Below are 19,165 nucleotides of genomic sequence, written 5' to 3'. Positions count from 1 at the left end.
CTTGCGGATGCAGATCCACATTTTTGTATCTGCACAGGACTTTACCCTGGTGATCCATGACTCCCCTCTGAGCTCCCAGGCTGCTTCCTCTCAGGGGCAACCATGGTGGTGAAGTTCACTCCAGTAGCCTCCATCCGTTCTTCTCTATTTTCCCCCCAAAATCTCTTTCTTTAATGACCCAAAGGGGGAGTGACGAGTGTAATAACCCATCCCCTCATTATTTTGTCCATCAATTAGGTTTAGTGTTCGAAACACCAGTTTGGTTCATTAGTTTCCAATTTCACACCCTCTGTTTTTTTTTTTTTTACCAAGGATGATTTTAACATGGTTCTTGATCCATATTGGTTAGGGTGACCAGACGTCCCGATTTTATCGGGACTGTCCCGATATTTCCTTGTTTGTCCCGCGTCCCGACCGACATGCGGTCGGGACACTGGACAAACAAGGAAATGCCCCGGAGCCTAGAAGTGCTCGCACCTCCCCCCCCCCCCCCCGCCCCGACTCCGCCCCCTCCTCCCCCGATTGGCTCCCTCCCCGAATCCCCGCCTCTTCCCCGGGCTCACCATTCCCCCTCCCTCCACAAGCGCTGGAGGGAGGCCCGGGAGACACAGGGGAAGCGCGGGGCCGGGGTGAGTAACAGTCCGGCCTGGCCCCGAGCAGGCAGGACTCAGTTGGGTGGTTGGGAGAGGAGGGGGGCGACCCGCGGGGCCAGGCAGCGGCTGTTGTTGTCCCCCCGGGCAGCGGGACTCGGGAGCAGCCGCTGCTGCAGCTCCCACTGCCGCGGGGGGAGGAAGCGGCCATGGCGCTCCGCGGCTGCGGCGCCTCCGAACCCCCCGAGCCGGGGCCTGCTGCGGGGACCCAGCAGCGCGTACGCTGGGCCCAGCCCCTGGCCAGCGTCTGGGCTGCTGCCCAGCTGGTGCTATCCCGCGGCGGCCCCGGGGTGGAGGCATCGGCAGCCCAGCCCCGTTCGTTCCCCTGCGGGACGGGGGGGGCTGGGGCCTGCTGCCCCCACTCCGGGGCCGCCGCGGGATAGCACCAGCTGGGCAGCAGCCCAGACGCGACTGGCCAGGGGCTGGGCCCAGCGTACGCGCTGCTGGGTCCCCGCAGCAGGCCCCGGCTCGGGGGGTTCGGGGGCGCCAGAGCTGCAGCCGCGGAGCGCCATGGCCGCTTCCTGCCCCCGCGGCAGTGGGAACTGCAGCAGCGGCTGCTCCCGAGTCCCGCTGGCCGGGGGTGAGAACAGCCGCCGCCTGGCCCCGCAGGCCGCCCCCCTCCTCGCCCTACCACCCAACTGAGTCCTGCCTGCAAGGGACCAGGCCGGACTCTTACTCACCCCGGCCCCGCGCTTCCCCTGAGTCTCCTGGGCCTCCCTCCAACGCTTGCGGAGGAAGGTTTTTTTGGCCCCCCCCCCCCGCGTTACCCCCCCTCCTCCCCCCGCGTCCCGATATTTGTCTTGGGTGATCTGGTCACCCTAATATTGGTAGGCTCTTTTGTTTAGACTAATTCAGTCTTTATCTCCTTTTTATACCTTTTCTCAACAACATTTGTTGTTGTAGGTTATTGTGACACCTTAGGAATGTTCACATTACTTTTTACAGTTGAGCTCACAATTAAGGTAAGTTTGTGTGCCCAGTTATCACATCAGAGGTAATGATGATTCCAGTCATCTGGCATCTCTAGAGGGGTCCAGGCAACAATCAAGGATCTCCCATTTGAGATCTCCCATCCCTCTTCACCAATGAGACTGACAAAGCCCTCCAGACTTTATTATAGGGTAACCCTTGACTCCTTGGGGTTCTGTCGCAACTCCTAAAAGGAAGCAGCCTTTACACAGTACTATGGTCAACCACCAAGATCTTGTATGTCAGTGTGGAAGAAGCAGAGATTTCTCCAGGGTCAACCCTCTGTTGATTCCTTGACAGCCTCACAATTTGGGGCTTCAAATAGTGAGCCAGTTTGATGCCAATGTAGGGTGCCTGCTTGGACTACCACAGGATCTCTTTTGTTTTACTCCCTCCTCCATCCTTTGGCAACAGTCGGTTTTATTTTCAGCATTCTTGGGATGGGATTATCGGGGGATCATGAGCAAGTGGCATTCCATTCAATTCCAATCCCCTCTGTTTTTTCCTTGTCCCTTTTCAGGGACCCTTCTTCTGAGAGTAGGAGATAGATTCCCTTTTGCAATTAGGAGCAATGGAGGAGGTGTCCTTGGAGTTCAGAGGCAGATGTTTTTATTCCCACTACTTAATCCCAAAGAAGAAAGGGGTTTGGAGACCCATACTCTATTTTTACTTCTCAACACCTTCAGCTGCTGTTTCAGATACAGAATAGTGACCCTAGCTTCTATAATGCCTTCATTAGATCTCATGGTCTGGTTTGCAGCTCTTGGCCTACAAAACAACTATTTGTATATCTTCATACCACTGGCACATGGATTCCTGGTAGGAAAATGTCACTGCCAGCACAGAATCCTACCTTTTGGCCTTTCTGCAGGTCCAAGACTTTTCACCAGTTGTCTGTTGGTAGTGGCAGCTCATCTAAGGAGACGAGGAATCCAGGTATATCCATAGCTAGACAACTGGGTAACTGAAGGAAGATCACCACAATAGGTGATCAACTTTGTACAAACAATCCTGAAACTCTCTTCTTCCCCAGGTATCAAAGTAAACAGAGAAATATACACTGACTCCACTCAGAGCATAATTCATAGAGCTCTTTTAGACTCCACATCATGAAGGCCTACCTTTCACAGCAAAGATTTCAGACTATATTAGACCTCATCTATCAACTTCATGCATATCCAAGAATACTACTGAGGACATGTCTCAGACTTCATGGATATGTGGCTGTGTGCACTGATGTCACACAGCATGCTAGACTTCACCTTCCATTCATGCAAGGATGGTTGAGATTATTGTACCTGCCCAGCAGGCACTGAATGAACATGATGGCCACAGCAACACAAGAAGTCCTTGCCTCATTGAACTGGTGGACAGAACAACTTTGGGTATGCAACAGAGTTTTTTCTTCTCCATGCTCCTAGCTACGAAGACGTTGGTAACACAGACCTCCACTCAGGGATGGGGGCTCATTTGAATCAACTGGAAACTTAGTTACTGTGGTCTCTCAGGAAATCTGCTTGCACATAAACATTTTGGAACTCGGCATGCAAGATTTTCCTGCCTCTTCTATGGCGATCAACAATTCAAGTGTTGACCAACAATACCACTGTGAACCCTCAGAATGTCAGTTTAGACAGCACTGTTTCAACAGATGGGAGTGCAAGATCATCCTCACTCTGTCAGGCCATGCGTCTTTGAGAGTGGTATATTCTGTACCTTTCCAGTCTTCAGAATACATTGGCAGACCATCTTGTTAGGGACTTTTTTGAAAACCTTGAGGGGTCTCTTAAAGACATTCACACAGAGCATCTTTTGCAAATGGGGATTCTCAAAAGTGGACCTGTTTGCCACCAACCAGAACAAGAAATGCCAAACCTTGTGCTGCAGATGGGGAGTGAGGGAGGGCACAAGCCCAGGCACTGTGACAGATGCTTTCTTCATCCCTTGGACAGTGAGATTGATGTATGTGTTTGTGCTGATCCCTAAGATTCTGAAGTTCATGAGGAAACTGAGACAAGGCGCAGGGCAAATGATCATGGTGGCCACAGCATAGGCCTCAGGCAGTTAAGGTGTTGGGTGCTGGTGAGCTTAACAACATAGCTGCTGATTACTTTACCCATTCTGCCTGACATTTTCTCCCAGAATATCAGTCATATCCTGCACGTGAACCCAGCGTTTTTTACATCTGATAGCCTGGATGCTGGCAGGATGATATCCACTGAAAGAAGCTGTTCAGCTGGGATTGAGAATATTCTACTGTAGATCATGAGAATCCTCAACCATATTGACTTACGGAGCTAAATAGAAGAAGTTTTCTATTTGGGCACCTTTAGTATCAACTTTCTCTCCTGAGAGCATCAGTATTATCAGCACTGGACTATTTGCTAGCGCAGTCTTTCCATCAACTTGGTTAGAGTCCATCTGCAAATCACTGATATTCAGAGCCATGCTGTATTTTCCCAACCCACAGTATTAACGTTCCTGAAGGGTCTTGTGCATGTTTTTCCCTAGTTTGAGAGTCCGCCTCCTTTCTAGATTCTTAATAGCAGGGTTGTGTGCCCCTGCTTTGAGAACTCTTAGGAACCGGTTCCCTTTACCACTTGTCAATGAAAACTGCTTTTCTGCTTTTCCCATTATGTGAAATAGGTCCAGCTCCCCTGTGCCAGAGCAGGTACTCCCATTTGGCCAATAAGAGAACAGGGCAGCATTTGGGGGTATAAAGGATCAGGGAACGACCTGGTGAGGTGGAGTTCTAGTGAGTCAGAGCACACTGATTCAGTCAGGAAGGGCAAATGAGAGCTACCAGAGACCAGGAGATTGGAGGAGTCCTGAAAGGAAGCAGAATGTGGTTCCTGGTAGAAGGCTGGAGATCACCAAGAGGGGTTTGCTGGCTGGCATCCCTGAGCCAGGACTGGAGAGAGCTTGAAGGCAGGAGGAGCAGTAGCAGAGGGAATTGCCTGCTATCTCTAAGCTGAAGCCAAGGGCCGGAGTGGGCTGACGGCAAGGGAACAGTGGAGGAGCATTATCCACTGATGTCTCCAGTGCCAGAAAGCAGGACCCAGAGGAACTTGGAGGGGTCCAAGAGGAGTGAGGGATGCTCCCTTGGCAAAGATGCTCTTAGCAGAGAGGCTGTGGAGTTCCCACTGGTCGGAGTTGGGTTGCATTCCATTTGGAAGAGCTGGGGTGGCTGTCCTGGTACAATGACAGGAGAGGATTGATAGAGTCCGGGAGTAGTCAAAGGCACCGTGTGCGGTATGTGGGGCAACGATGGACGAGATGTCTTGAGTTTTAATGACTGCACTGGACTGGGGTGAGAAATGGACTGTTTGGGACTTCTGTTATGGACTATTTGGACCATGTTGTGGTAATAAAACAGCCGGAAGGATGGGTAGTACTGAGACCAGAAAGCCTGAAATGAAGTTATTGGGTCACTTTAAAGGAGAAACTCCTCTGGCCTGTAAAAGCTTCATCTTCACTAGGGGGCTTTGCCAGTATAGCTTTGTTACAATTCAGGGCAACTGCATCTGTATTTCCCCTTGGTCAGCAAGGACATCAGCTCTAGGCTCCCGGCTTCTCAGCCATTCACCTTTCTTGAGTGGAGATATGTCTCTCTATCCGTCTTGACTAGGGTATTTTCAGACTGCACAGCACTCTGCCTACACTGTGAATTCCCCCGGATAGTCAGACTGCCTAAACAGGCCTGCTTTACTTGTTTCCTCTAAGCTGGTAAACAATGTAATTGCCACAGTTAAGTCACCACACAGTTCTTTCAAAGCAAGCACATTTATTCTTAAGGTAAAAGCATTAAGATAAAACCTATTAAAATAATTAAAGAATCTACAAGTATACTAATAAGCTTACCAGAGATTACCTCAACTCCGGCAAAGATACTGGTTGGTGAACAGTCCTTCAAACCCCACCCAGGAGTTTTTCTGTAGTCACATGTTCATAAAAACTGTTAGCTCAGTACAAGCACACTCATGAATGAGAGTCTCTCCTTTATCCAGTTTAGGATTTGAAGCAATTGAATAGGTAATAAGCCAGGCAAAGGGTTTCTCAGCAAGGCGCAGCTTTGAAAGGGTGGATCTAAAGGAGGGGAATTTGTATTCCCCTCCTTCCAAGTGTATCCTAGGAATCGCACTTAAGTTTGTTTGTCTAGCATGCTGTTTCAAAGAGTCCTTTGATGCTCATAAAACATCCCGGGTTTATATTAGCCATGTCTCCTCCTTCAAGTTACACAGTATTCCACAATAATACATAAACATTTGCAGTCTTAATACAAAGGAATCCTAAAGTACATACACTTAATTCAATAAGGTTTAACTTAATTCGGTAAGGTTTGTCCAGGATATTGCAGAACCTTGTCATATCTGTCACAAACTCTGCTGGCAAAGCTTTTGTTTAAACTAGCCCTGAGTTGCTAGTTGTAGGGAAAGGGTCAGAAGAAGGAGGGGCCTACCCTGGAATAGTGTTCCTCTCCAGTATTCAGCCCCCAGAAATTACCAAATCAGTTGTCTCCAAAGAGAATACACAGCAACCCGTTGGCTCAGCTGAGGATTCACACTCTAACACAGGGGTCGGCAACGTTTGGCACGCAGCTCGCCAGGGTAAGCACGTGGGAAGCCGCGGCCAGCACATCGCTCACCCGCGCCGCTTCTCGCCGCCCCCATTTGCCCGGGACAGCAAACCGTGGCGAGTGGGGGCCACGATCAGCCGAACCTGCCGCATCAACAGGTAAATAAACTGGCCCGGCCCGCCAGGGTGCTTACTCTGATGAGCCGCACGCCAAACATTGCCGACCCCTGCTCTAACATATTGCACTGGAAGAACTTATAGTGAAACCAAGAATAAGTTTATTACGATCAGAGATTTAAGTGATGATAAGCAAATGTAATAGAAACAAAATATTTACAAATAAAACAAAAAATAGCATGCTTCTAAGAGAGTTAATGGAAGCTTAGCAGTCTCTCTGTGTCTTATCTACAAAATATGCTAAGTTTGAAGAAAAAGTATTCGTTAGCTTTCAAGTTAAAAGTTCACAGTCAGTTAATTGAAAATGTTTTAATCTACTTATATCAACTCAAACTTAGTGATTTAGAACTTTAGGGGGATCTTTGAACCACTTTAACTATGAATTGGTCTTGTACTACCTTTGTCCAGGGGTGCATCACACCTGAATGTAGTATGTGTGTGTGACAAGGTGGGTGAGGTAATATATTTTATTGGACCAACTTCTGTTGGTGAGAGAGACACGCTTTCTTCAGAGTTGTTCTTTTGCATGTAGCATGTATGTCTTATCTGCTTCATGACATGACTCTGTGCAAGTAGCCAAACATTTCATTGGGCTTTTTTGTCTCCATACATATTTTTTTATATTCTTAAGACTTGTCTTTCTCTGTCTGATTTTGATCAATTAAAGTTTGGGCCCTATCGCTTAACAGAATTTAGTGAGCGTGTATTCTCTCTTTATATATTCTGTATATGTTTATATAAAAATTGTAGACTAAACTTTGATAATCTCTCTCTTTTTAAAAGATAATGGAAAAATTAACTTCTAAAATTACTTATGGGTACTGCATTAAAATATATAATGAAAGCTGATGCTCAAAAATGAGTGGGACTAGATATTTGTAGAATAGAACAAACATGTACAATGAGTGGATAATCAATTTACAAATTGAAATGTACTAGAACAGGGAATGCATAGATTGTTCAGTACGTTTCATGCTACAAGTATAAACATATTTTGTGCAGTTTTGCAATTTAGGCTATACACTTCATTTACAGTGGGTACTTGATGCTGCATGGGTGGGGTGGGGAGAGGAGTGATTCCTGAAGCTGTTTGAGTTTTACTAAATGCATTATGTTTTAATCTCTCTTCCTTCAGTTTGTACTGCTCTCTTTTTAATAGTTTGGAGTGTTTCAGCTGTTCAGCAGTTTGTTTAGCTTAGTGCACTTGCCAGCTATCTGCCAGTATTGTTTCACCAAACTGAAAGACACAACTAATGAGTGTTAAACACAGGCAAGGAAGAGAAAGTAGAGAGAACTAAAAAATTGAGGCAGGTGGAGGAAATTGTGGAAAGGGCATTAGAGGACTTTCAAACAGGGTAGATTGATTTAAATCAAAGTGATTTAAAAATTGTTTGTAATCATGTTTTGCATTTGTACTTTTTATTTATTTTCTAAAAGGTTAATTTTCGTCAGTTGGTAACCATTACCAATAGCCGTTACACTAAAGTTAGTGTATCTTTTTGCTAACCTGGACGATACACTCGATCTATACCTATTTATTTAAGCAGTTCTATAGCTTAACTTACTTATTTTTTTATTCAGTTTTTAATTTTTACATCTTTTTATTGTTAGAATATGGTGAATGTGATGCATTTCTTATTTACTAGATTATTTTTTACTTGTGATTTGTGTCAAGCTCTATTTGGATTGAAATTCAAATTCAATTAAAATCACAAAAATAGGATTCTAATATTTTTATGAAATAAAGCCGCCAAGGTATTTACGTGCCAGATATGCGAAACATTCGTATGCCCTTTCATGCTTCAACCACCATTCCAGAGGACATGCGTCCATGCTGATGATGGGTTCTGCTCGATAACGATCCAAAGCAGTGTGGACTGACGCATGTTCATTTTCGTCATCTGAGTCAGATGCCACCAACAGAAGGTTGATTTTCTTTCTTGATGGTTTGGGTTCTGTAGTTTCTGAATTGAAATGTTGCTCTTTTAAGACTTCTGACAGCATGTTCTGTATCTCGTCCCCCTCAGATTTTGGAAGGCACTTCAGATTCTTAAACCTTGGGTTGAGTGCTGTAGTTATCTTTAGAAATCTCATATTGCTACTTTCTTTGCATTTTGTTAAATCTGCAATGAAAGTGTTCTGAAATAGAACAGTCTATGCTGGGTCGTCATCCGAGACTCCATAAAATCTATGGCAGAATGCAGGTAAAACCATGGACCAGGAGACATACAATTCTCACCAACGGAGTTCAGTCACAAATTTAATTAACGCATTATTTTTTTTAATGAGCGTCATTGGGATGGAAGCATGTCCTCTGGAATGGTGGTCAAAGCATGAAGCGTATGAATGTTGGTCACATATATACCTTGCCATGCTGGCTACAAAAGTGCCATGCGAACACATGTTCTCACTTTCAGGTGACATTGTTTACATTTACAGGAGATTTACAAACTTTTTGTCTTACTGATTGGCTGAACAAGAAGTAGGGCTGAGTGGACTTGTAGGTTTTAAAGTTTTACATTGTTTAGAAAGTTGCACTTTCATGATAGAGATTGCAATACCGTAAATTGTATGAGGAACTGAAAAATACTATTTCTTTTGTTTATCTTTTTTATAGTGCAAATAGTTGTAATAAAAAAAATAAAGTGAGCACTGTACACTTTCTATTCTGTGTTGTAATTGAAATCAGTATATTTGAAAATATAGAAAAACATCCAAAAATATTTAGAAGAAATTTAAATTGGCATTCTATTATTATTTAACAGTGTGATTAAAACTACGATTAATCACAATTAATTTTTTAATTGAGTTAATTTGTTTTGAGTTAATCGCTTGAGTTTACTGTCATTAATTGACAGTCCTAGTATTTATTTCATTAAAAATATTAGAGAGGTTTCTAGCCATTTCCAAATTGAGTATTGGGGCCTGTAGCAGACCCCAAGCACTGTCCCAAGGGTGCCTCTGATAGTTTTCTTCCCCAAAGAGATTTTTACCCAAAGAGATTGTTTTATCCATTCCATCACTTCTAATTTCTTTACAGTCTACCTCATCATTTAATATACAGTGCTTCACCACCACCTTTACCTTTATTTCTGTCTTTCCTGAAGAGCACATACCCTTCAATACTTATACTCTAATCATGACTACTATTCCACCATGTATTCTCTCTTATTTGATTTTCCTCCTGTTCAGTGTTAGAATCGAGCATGGAGATTACATGAGTGTTTGTCTCCCAACCATCTTCTCTGATTTTTAGTTTAAAGCTCTTTTAATCGGTTATGCTAACCTCCATCCCAGGTGTCTATTTTCCTCCCTACTCAGGTGGAGTCCATTCCATGAGCACAGTCCTTTGTCTGTGAATGCCTCTCAATGGTCCAACATTCCAAAGCCCTCCTTATGGCACCATTGCCTGAGGCATCTGTTGATCATCATAATCTTGTCTCGCCTTCGCTCCCCTTCTCTAGGGACAGGTAGAATCCCACTGAAGATCACCTGAGCCTTCATTTCTTTAAGCATCTTTCCAAGCCTGGCATAGTTTCCCTTGATGCATTCCAGTAAGAATTTAGCTGTATCATTTGTTCCCATGTGAAGGACAATCAGTGGATTCTTTCCAGCTCCCATTAGGATCCTCTTCAGCCTCAGGTCCGCATCCCATATTTTAGCTCCCAGCAGACAGAACACCATTCTATTCTCTGGATCAGCTCTGGTGACAGGCCTGTCTGCCCTTCTTAGTAGGGAATCCCCAGTCATGTAGACTTGCATCTTCCTGGTTGTTGGTGCCATTCTCCAGGCTTCCCCCTTCTGTTCTTTCTGGCTGCAAGGCCTTTTGTCTTTTTCTCTCAATTGCAATCTTCTGAGCTCATCTTGTATACTCGTAGTGCTCCGGACTCCGGCTATCTCTATTAACTTGCCTCTTCTTATAGGTCTAGCAGCTCTTCTCTTCTTCCTGGCCCTCCCACCTTCTGTTATTGCCTGCTGCTCCACTGGTTTCTGATATCAAAATGGATGAGAGTCCACTGCAGAATTTTGGCACGTAATATTTAGAGTGGCGGGGGGAAAAGAGCACCAAAAATATAACACTTTGACCTTTTTCATTTTGCTTTAAAAAGGGAATGATAAAACATTAGCCACAATTACCTCTTTTGATTTATTTTAATTTTGTAAACTAAACTATGTCTGTAGCTATAGAATCATAGAAATGTAGGGCTGAAAGGGACCTCTAAGCAGACATCTAGTCCAGCCCACTGTGCTCAGTCAGTACCAGGTATATCTAGATCGTCCTAGACAGGTGTTTGGCTCACCTGTTCTTAAAAGTCGCCAGTGATGAGGATACCTATCACATCCTTGACAGGTGCTTGTCCAATCTGTTCTTAAAAAAACTCTGATGATAATGATTCCATAATCTCCCTTGGAAGCCTATTCCAGTACTTAACTACCCTTATAGTTAGAAAGTTTTTCCTAATATCTAACCTAAATATCCTTTGTTGCAGATTAAGAGCATTACTTCTGGTCCTACCTTCAGTGGCCATGGAGAACAATTGATCACAGTCCTCTTTATGACAGCCATTAATATATTTGAAGACTGTTATTAGATTCCCCCCCCCTCAGTCTTCTTTTCTCAAGACTAAACATGCCCAGTTTTTAAATATTTCTTTATAGATCAGGTTTTCTAAATGTTTTGTCATTTTTGTTGCTGTCCTCTGAACTCTCTCCAGTTTATCCACATCATTCCTAAAGTGTGGCGCCCAAAACTGGGCACAGTACTTCAGCTGAGTAGAGTGGGTCATTTATTTCCTGTGTCTTAATATAACACTCCTATTAATACATCCCAGAATGATATTCACCTTTTTTGCAACTGTATCACGTTGTTGACTCTCATTAGTGATCCTCTCTAACCCCCAGGTCCTTTGGAGGGGTACTACTGCCTAGCCAGTTATTCCCCATTTTGTAGCTATACATTTGATTTTTCCTTCATAAGTGTAGTACTTTGCACTTGTCTTTTGTTGCATTTCGTTCTTGTTGATTTCAGAGTCAGACCATTTCTCTGATTTGTCAGGGTCATTTTGAATTCTAATCCTGCCCTCCAAAGTGAAAATGAGGTAGGACCAGATTCTAAAATCGGGAAAGAACAGGTCAAAATTACTTAAACAAGTTAGATGTCTTCAAATCACCAGGGCCTGATGAAATGCATCCTAGAATACTTCAGGAGCTGACTGAGAAGATATCTGAGCCACTAGCAATTATCTTTGAAAAGTCATAGAAGACGGGAGACATTCCAGAAGACTGGAAAAGGGCAAATATAGTGCCCATCTATAAAAAGTGAAATCAGGACAACCCGGGGAATTACAGATCAGTCAGCTTAACTTCTGTACCCGGAAAGATAACGTAGCAAATAATTAATCAATCAATTTGCAAACACCTAGAAGATAATAAGGTGATAAATAACAGTCAGCATGGATTTGTCAAGAACAAGTCGTGTCAAACCAACCTGATAGCTTTCTTTGACAGGGTAACAAGCCTTGTAGATGGGGGAAAGCAGTAGATGTGGTATATCTTGACGTTAGTAAGACTTTTGATACTATCTCGCATGACCTTATCATAAAAAAACTAGGGAAATACAACCTAGATGGAGCTACTATAAGGTGGGTGCATAACTGGTTGGAAAATCATTCCCAGAGATTAGTTATCAGTGGTTCACAGTCATGCTGGAAGGACATAATGAGTGGGGTCCCATAGGGATCGGTTCTGGGTCCAGTTCTGTTCAATATCTTCATCAGTGATTTAGATAATGGCATAGAGAGTACGCTTATAAAGTTTGAGGATGATACCAAGCTGGGAGGGGTTGCAAGTGCTTTGGAGGATAGGATTAAAATTCAAAATGAGCTGGACAAACTGGAGAAATGGTCTGAAGTACATAGGATGAAATTCAATAAGGACAAATGCAAAGTACTCCATTTAGGAAGGAACAATCAGTTGCACACATACAAATGGGAAATGACTACCTAGGAAGGAGTACTGTAGAAAGGGATCTGATGGTCATAGTGGATCACAAGCTAAATATGAGTCAACAGTGTAACACTGTTGCCAAAAAAGCAAACATCATCCTGGGATGTATTAGTAGGAGTATTGTAAGCAAGACATGAGAAGTAATTCTTCCGCTCTACTCCGCGCTGATTAGGCCTCAACTGGAGTATTGTCTCCAGTTCTGGGTGCCACATTTCAGGAAAAATGTGGACAAATTGGAGAAAGTCCAGAGAAGAGCAACAAAAATGACTAAAGGTTTTGAAAACATGACCTATGAGGGAAGATTGAAAAAATTGGTTTTGTTTAGTCTGGAGAAGAGAAGACTGAGAAGGGTCATAGCAGTTTTCAAGTACATAAAAGGTTGTTACAAGGAGGAGGGAGGAAAAATTATTCTTCTTAACCTCTGAGAATAGGACAAGAAACAATGGGCTTAAATTGCAGCAAGGGTGGTTTAGGTTGGACATTAGGAAAAACTTCCTAACTGTCAGTGGTTAAGCACTGGAATAAATTGCCTGGGGAGGTTGTGGAATCTCCATCATTGGGGATTTTTAAGAGCAGGTTGGACAAACACCTGTCAGGGATGGTCTAGATAATACTTAGTCCTGCCTTAAGTGCAGGGAACAGGACTAGATGACCTCTCGAGGTCCTTTCCAGTTCTCTGATTCTATGAAAGTGCTTGCAACTCCTTCCAACCACCCTCCACTCCATTATCCAGGTCATTAATGAAAATATTGAATAATACTGGACCCAATACAGACCGCCTTTGGTACTCCACTAAGAATGTCCTCTCAGTTTGACAGCAAACCATTGATAACGACTCTCTGAAAAAAGTTACTCAGTTGGTTGTGGTCCCACCTTATAGTAATTTGATCTAGACCACATTTCCCTGGTTTGCTTATGAGAACGTCATGTGGAAGTGGGGGACGGATAGCTCAGTGGTTTGAGCATTGGCCTGCTAAACCCAGGGTTGTGAGTTCCCTCCTTGAGGGTGGCCATTTAGGGATCGGGGCAAAAAAAAAAGAAAAAAAAATTGATTTAGTTGGGGATTAGTCCTGCTTTGAGCAGGGGGGTTGGACTAGATGACCTCCTGAGGTCCCTTCCAACCTGATATTCTATGATTGTATAACTGTGTCAAAAGCCTTACTAAATCAAGATATATCATGTCTACAGTCTTCCCCCTATCCACTAGGCCAGTAACCCTATAAAAAAAAAATCAGATTGGCTTGGCATGATTTGTTAATTCCATGTTCGCTATTACTTATAACCCTCTTATTTTCTAGGAGTTTACAAATTGATTGTTTAATAATTTGTTCCAGTATCTTTCCAAGTGTTGAAGTTAGGCTGGCTGGTGTTTGGTTTCCTGGGTTCTCTTTGTTCCCTCTTTGAAAGATAGGTCATTTGTTTGCCTTTCTCCAGTCCTCTGGGACTTCACCGGTGCTCCAGGAATTGTCAAAGATAATTGTTAATGGTTCCAAGATTGCTTTAGCTAGTTCCTTATGTCCTGTAGGGTGAATTTCACCAGGCCCTGCTGACTTTAATAGATCTAACTTACCTAAATATTTTTCTTTAACCTGTTCTTTCCCTGTTGTGGTTTGTGTTCTTTCTCCTTTGTTGTTAGTATGAATTATGTTAAGTGTCTGGTCACAATTTACCTTTTTAGTGAAGATGAAGGAAAATAGGGATTAAACACCTCAGCTGCCTTGATGTCCTCTATTAGCTCTCCTTCCCCACTAAGTAGAGAACTTACCTTTTCCTTCATCTTTCTCGTCTTGCTCCTAATGTACTTATTATTACCTTATGTACCTCTTTTTATTGCCTTTTATGTCCCTTGCTAGATGTGTAACTCATTTTGTGCCTTAGCCTTTCTGATTTTTGTCCCTACATGCTTCTGCTATTCTTTTGTACTTTTCTTTGGCAATTTGTCCATGTTCCCACGTTTTGTAGGATTCCTTTTTGATTTTCAGGTAATAGAAGAGTTCCTGATGGAGCCATTGTACTCCATGTGTATTATTAGTAGATGCCACTGCAATAAGCTTAGTTGACAAGTGAGTTTGTTTTTTTGCCAAACTTATATGGAAGATGTACCCGTGTGTGATAATATGAACCTGTTAACTTGAAACTATATGAAATATTGTAACATAGAGGAATTTGTACAGTAATTGATATGTAATTACCTCTTTCTACAGGTGCCCTCCTCGTACTTTCTTACCAGCACTCTGCAAGATTTTCCTTGATGAAAGTGCGCCAGACAATGTGTTAGAGGTAACAGCTCGTGCCATAACTTATTACCTGGATGTATCAGCAGAATGCACCCGTAGGATTGTGGGAGTAGATGGAGCTATCAAAGCACTTTGTAATCGTTTAGTTGTTGTTGAACTTAACAACAGAACCAGCAGAGACTTGGCTGAGCAGTGTGTAAAGGTAAGTGTTCTTAATAGATTTCTGCTTTCATAGAAAGCAGAATATTTAAATATTTTTTAAAAATCTGTTTGTAATATGAATTTAAAAACAGGAATAACTTATTTTATTCAGTCTGATAAAATTGCTTGCTTGTACTTTTATTGTCTTTGCTGTCGATTTGTTATGCCAACATTTCTGAAATTATTGTTCAGAAAAAAATCAAAGAATATAAAATGTGAAATCAGGAGAAACTTGAGGCATTAATGTGCATATTTTTAAATATAAATAGAAAGTTGATTTTTAAATTTCATAGAACTGTAGAGCATTTTCAAAACTCCACAAAAAAGGGGATTAGGGGAGTTGCCTCTGATCAGAATAAGACAAGAAAATTAAGCTTCCATTTGAAACCTCTTGGTTTTATATTTTGTATATAATTATGTGTGGACTTCTGCTGCTTGTCCGGTTACCCTAGCTATGATCTTAAAGCAGCCTTGCAAAATGGTCAAGAAATTTGACCAACACAAACAAATATATTAAACTACTCTTATCATATAACTACTGCCCCTATAACTGCACATGAAGTCCCTACACACCCCAGCCATACACATCTTTTCCTTGGAGTTACAAACTCACATGTTCGCTCAATGCCCCACTCCTTCCCCACAGTGGACTATCTCTTTCATGACCTGAAGAAGAGCTCTGTGTAGTTCAAAAGCTTGTCTTTTTCACCAACAGAAGTTGGTCTAGTAAAAGGGATCATCTCACCCACCTTCTCTCTAATATCCTTGGACCAACATGGCTACAACACTGCAAACATTGATCACTCCGGTTGTTCTCAAACTACTTTACCATTCACTCACTCTTGAACTGCCCCAAGTTGTCACTTGTTCATCTCCTCATCCACTTAGTTACCATTCATACCCTAGCATACATTCTCTCCCCTTCCCACTAGATCTATTAACTCTCAGCAGTTTCTCATCAAGGTCTCCTTAGGCCTGCAGCTGCCCTTTAGTTCGTCTAGAGTCTTTTCCTGATGTGAGGCAACTCTTCCCCTGGCTGGTCCACATGGAGTGCCCCATATGGATTCTGCTGTATTTACTCCCTTGCTTAGAGAGAGAGCATTGGAACTACTGGAAACTTTGGATGCTGTTGAAGGAGGAACTGAATTTATTTTGGTTTGCCCCCTCGTCAGCTGAGGAGATGAGGAGCGAACAATTGGCTAACTAGTAGTATGTACTTCATTACAATTCAATTTCATTGTATTACAGGTGTTAGAACTAATCTGTACCCGTGAATCAGGAGCTGTGTTTGAGGCCGGTGGGTTGAACTGTGTGCTGACATTTATTCGTGATAGTGGACACCTAGTTCATAAAGATACTTTACATTCTGCTATGGCAGTAGTATCCAGACTTTGTGGCAAAATGGAACCTCAGGATTCTTCATTAGAAATCTGTGTGGAATCTCTGTCTAGTTTATTAAAACACGAAGACCATCAGGTAAGCAATTTTTAATGATTGTTTATGTAGCACGAGAGTTACATCAATATATTTTTAGTTTGCTATTAAAGTAAAGTACAGGTTAGATGTTAATTATATTTTGCAGTATCCTACTTCAGCTGCCACTATAGGTTAGTGAATGTATGACATGTAGACATATGCTATTGTTGTTGGTATGTTGAATTTGTTACAAATCAGCAATTTAATTGTGCTTAACAAATCATCAGTTGGAATTTTTTGTACAGTTTCCATAAGGAAGGAAAAATTTAAGACTCTGAATCATTGTGATTGTTCTAATTTTTTCAGTTGCAAGCAAACAAAAATATTGCTTCATGCTGTCTGGCTATATCTAGCCCTAAGCTTTTATGGAAACAAACCCTTACAAGATCTCAGAAAACCTGCATGAATCTCTTCAAAGAATTTTCTTAAATAACAATTACTCTGAAATTTTTCCAGCTCAGTCTTCGTGACATTGTATGTGACGTTTTCTTGTCTAACCTGTAAGGAAAAAAACCTATCATAAATAGTGGAAAATTATATTAAATATTCCTTCCATCAGTTTATATAATCTAAATTGGTGCTGCCCAGTGAGAAATAAAATGAACGTGTTGAATGCAGTGTGTGTGTGGGGTGGGGTCAGCAGCAGTTGGAGTTTTATTAACAGCTAATGTGAAAGTTTGAATAGTCCTTTTAAGCTAACTCTAGGAGATGGGAATGTATCCTTTTCTAACAGTAGATAAAAGGACCCCTTGCTCTGCATCAGATTTGGTGTTCACCTAGCAAATACTTAAGCACTTAAAGCAGCCAACCTTCTATAGAGTTTGAGCCCTCCTTTGTTCAAGTCTCCATCATCCCCAAACTGTTGCATTTCAAGCACATCAAGACTGGGAAGCTCTGAACCCCATGCACCTGTGGTCTAAATTGTATGGCTATTTTTTTTAATCCTTTTGTAAGAATTACCTTTCAGAAGCATCTCATACCCTAATGGCACACATAATAGTTTAATTCCCAACTACGAATCCATAATCTCAATATCCTTGAGAATTGCTTGAGAATTGAAAGAGACCTGAGGAATCATAAAAATATCTGTGTATCTCATAAATTTCCTATGTAATGTTTTTATATATATATATTTTACATAGGACTTTTCTAGGGAAATTTATATCCTTATCCTTGTTGATACACTTCTGGTTCAGGTCACTTACATCATGGGAACAGTTGTTCTCCCACACATGTCAAGCCAGGAGTTAAGACCAGAATAATTTGGCCTTGGAGACAGTTCATTCTAAATCTGTTCTCTTAAATCACCGGCTCTGAGCTGATGATGAGGTCTGATCATCCATGTTTCAGTTTCAAGTCACGGACAGGGAGCACAAACTGATCTCACTACCATACTCCTTATGCTTTCAACAGTGACTCAGATCATGTTGTGCTAGAATCCCACTTGTAGTCTGTCTGTCACTTTTTTTTTTTGCATGTTTCTGAGCCCCAAACTGTATTCTCTTCCAGTGATTCACATAGCACACAAGCAGTCTGGATCACTGTAAGAAGGCTAGATGAATGACTGAATAGTCTATGGGAGAGATGATACTCATCTGGATTAGATATATTCCTGGAAATATTCAGTACAACAACAAATGCCCATAGCCTGAACCTAATATGTGAAATAGGCTATTCCAGCCAAGGGGATGGCCACAATGCAGAACTAATGTGTACTGTTCTAAAGGTAGTCACTCTCAGAGCAGTGACCTGCTGAGGATAGCCATGGTCCCTCAGAAGGAACAAATTGCATTTCAGTATTCAAATGTGTAAAAGGTGGGAAACTATCAACTTTTAAGGTAAAATTTAAGGAGAAACCTTTAGTTTCTTTGATAAACTACCCATTTTTTTTACTAGTGCTGTACTCATACAGCTACTTCAAAATTTTTCTCTTTTTCATATAGGTAAATGATGAACTGTGTTTTTGTTTTTCAGTAACTTTGTCAAACTGCACTTTCTAGTGGGAGGTATAGGTAAAATCACAGCTTTCATTGTTTCAATATCTCCGTTATGGAGATGTTAAAACAATTATAGGTACTATTAAAAACTACTCTAAAAATTATTTTTATAGTTTAGGATAGCTAAAATATTGTACTTATAATGCTGATGCTTTTCTTTAAAGCAGAGGTTCTCAAACTTCACTGCACTGCGATCCCCTTCTGACAACAAAAATTACTACACGACCTCAAGAGTGGGGATCGAACCCTGAGCTTGCCACCCCGGGTTGGGGGGCTCAAAGCCCAAGCCCCACCGCCTCAGGAGGGGTGGTCAAAGCCGAAACCCAAGGTCTTCAGCACTGGGTAGGGGGCATGTAACCTGAGCCCTGCTGCCCTGGGCTGAAGCCCATAGACTTTGGCTTCGTCCCCAGGCAGTGGGGCCTGGGCTTCAGCTCCCAGCAAGTCTAACACCAACCCTGGCGACCCCATTAAGGCGGGGTCCCAACCCATAGTTTGAGAACCCCTGCTTTAAAGCACTGTTGCTTTATGTTTATACGGTGAGCCTCTATTCTCCTTAAGTGACAGATCTTGAGCATCTTGTATACATTTTCCACAGGTTTCAGATGGAGCGCTTAGATGTTTTGCTTCATTAGCTGACAGATTTACACGTCGTGGAGTTGATCCAGCCCCATTAGCCAAACATGGACTAACTGAGGAGTTGTTATCACGGATGGCAGCAGCTGGTGGTTTAGCATCAGGACCATCTTCAGCTTGCAAACCGGGTCGGAGCAGCACAGGAGCACCATCTACAGCTGCAGACTCTAAATTGAGTAATCAGGTGTCAACTATTGTGAGTCTGTTGTCAACCCTCTGTAGAGGCTCTCCAGTAGTAACACAC

General features: G+C 42.5%; 1 protein-coding gene across 22 annotated transcripts in view; it reads left to right on the top strand.

The window, feature by feature from the left end:
- The window catches only part of HECTD1 (HECT domain E3 ubiquitin protein ligase 1), a 109,586-nt gene that overhangs the window by 24,497 nt on the left and 65,924 nt on the right, over positions 1–19,165 (top strand). For all 22 annotated transcript variants that reach the window (XR_010601070.1, XR_010601069.1, XR_010601068.1 and 19 more), the window contains exons 3-5: positions 14,582–14,816; positions 16,064–16,291; positions 18,884–19,165. Coding sequence is in view for 19 of the 22 variants with exons in the window: in XM_065595406.1 (XP_065451478.1) it covers positions 14,582–14,816; positions 16,064–16,291; positions 18,884–19,165 (745 nt within the window). In the remaining 3 variants the exon portion in view is untranslated. The remainder of the gene's footprint in view (positions 1–14,581; positions 14,817–16,063; positions 16,292–18,883) is intronic.

The sequence above is a fragment of the Chrysemys picta genome, chromosome 4 (genome assembly GCF_011386835.1).
Source record: "Chrysemys picta bellii isolate R12L10 chromosome 4, ASM1138683v2, whole genome shotgun sequence".
Lineage (NCBI taxonomy): Eukaryota > Metazoa > Chordata > Testudines > Emydidae > Chrysemys > Chrysemys picta.
This window is presented reverse-complemented; position numbering and strand designations above follow the sequence as displayed.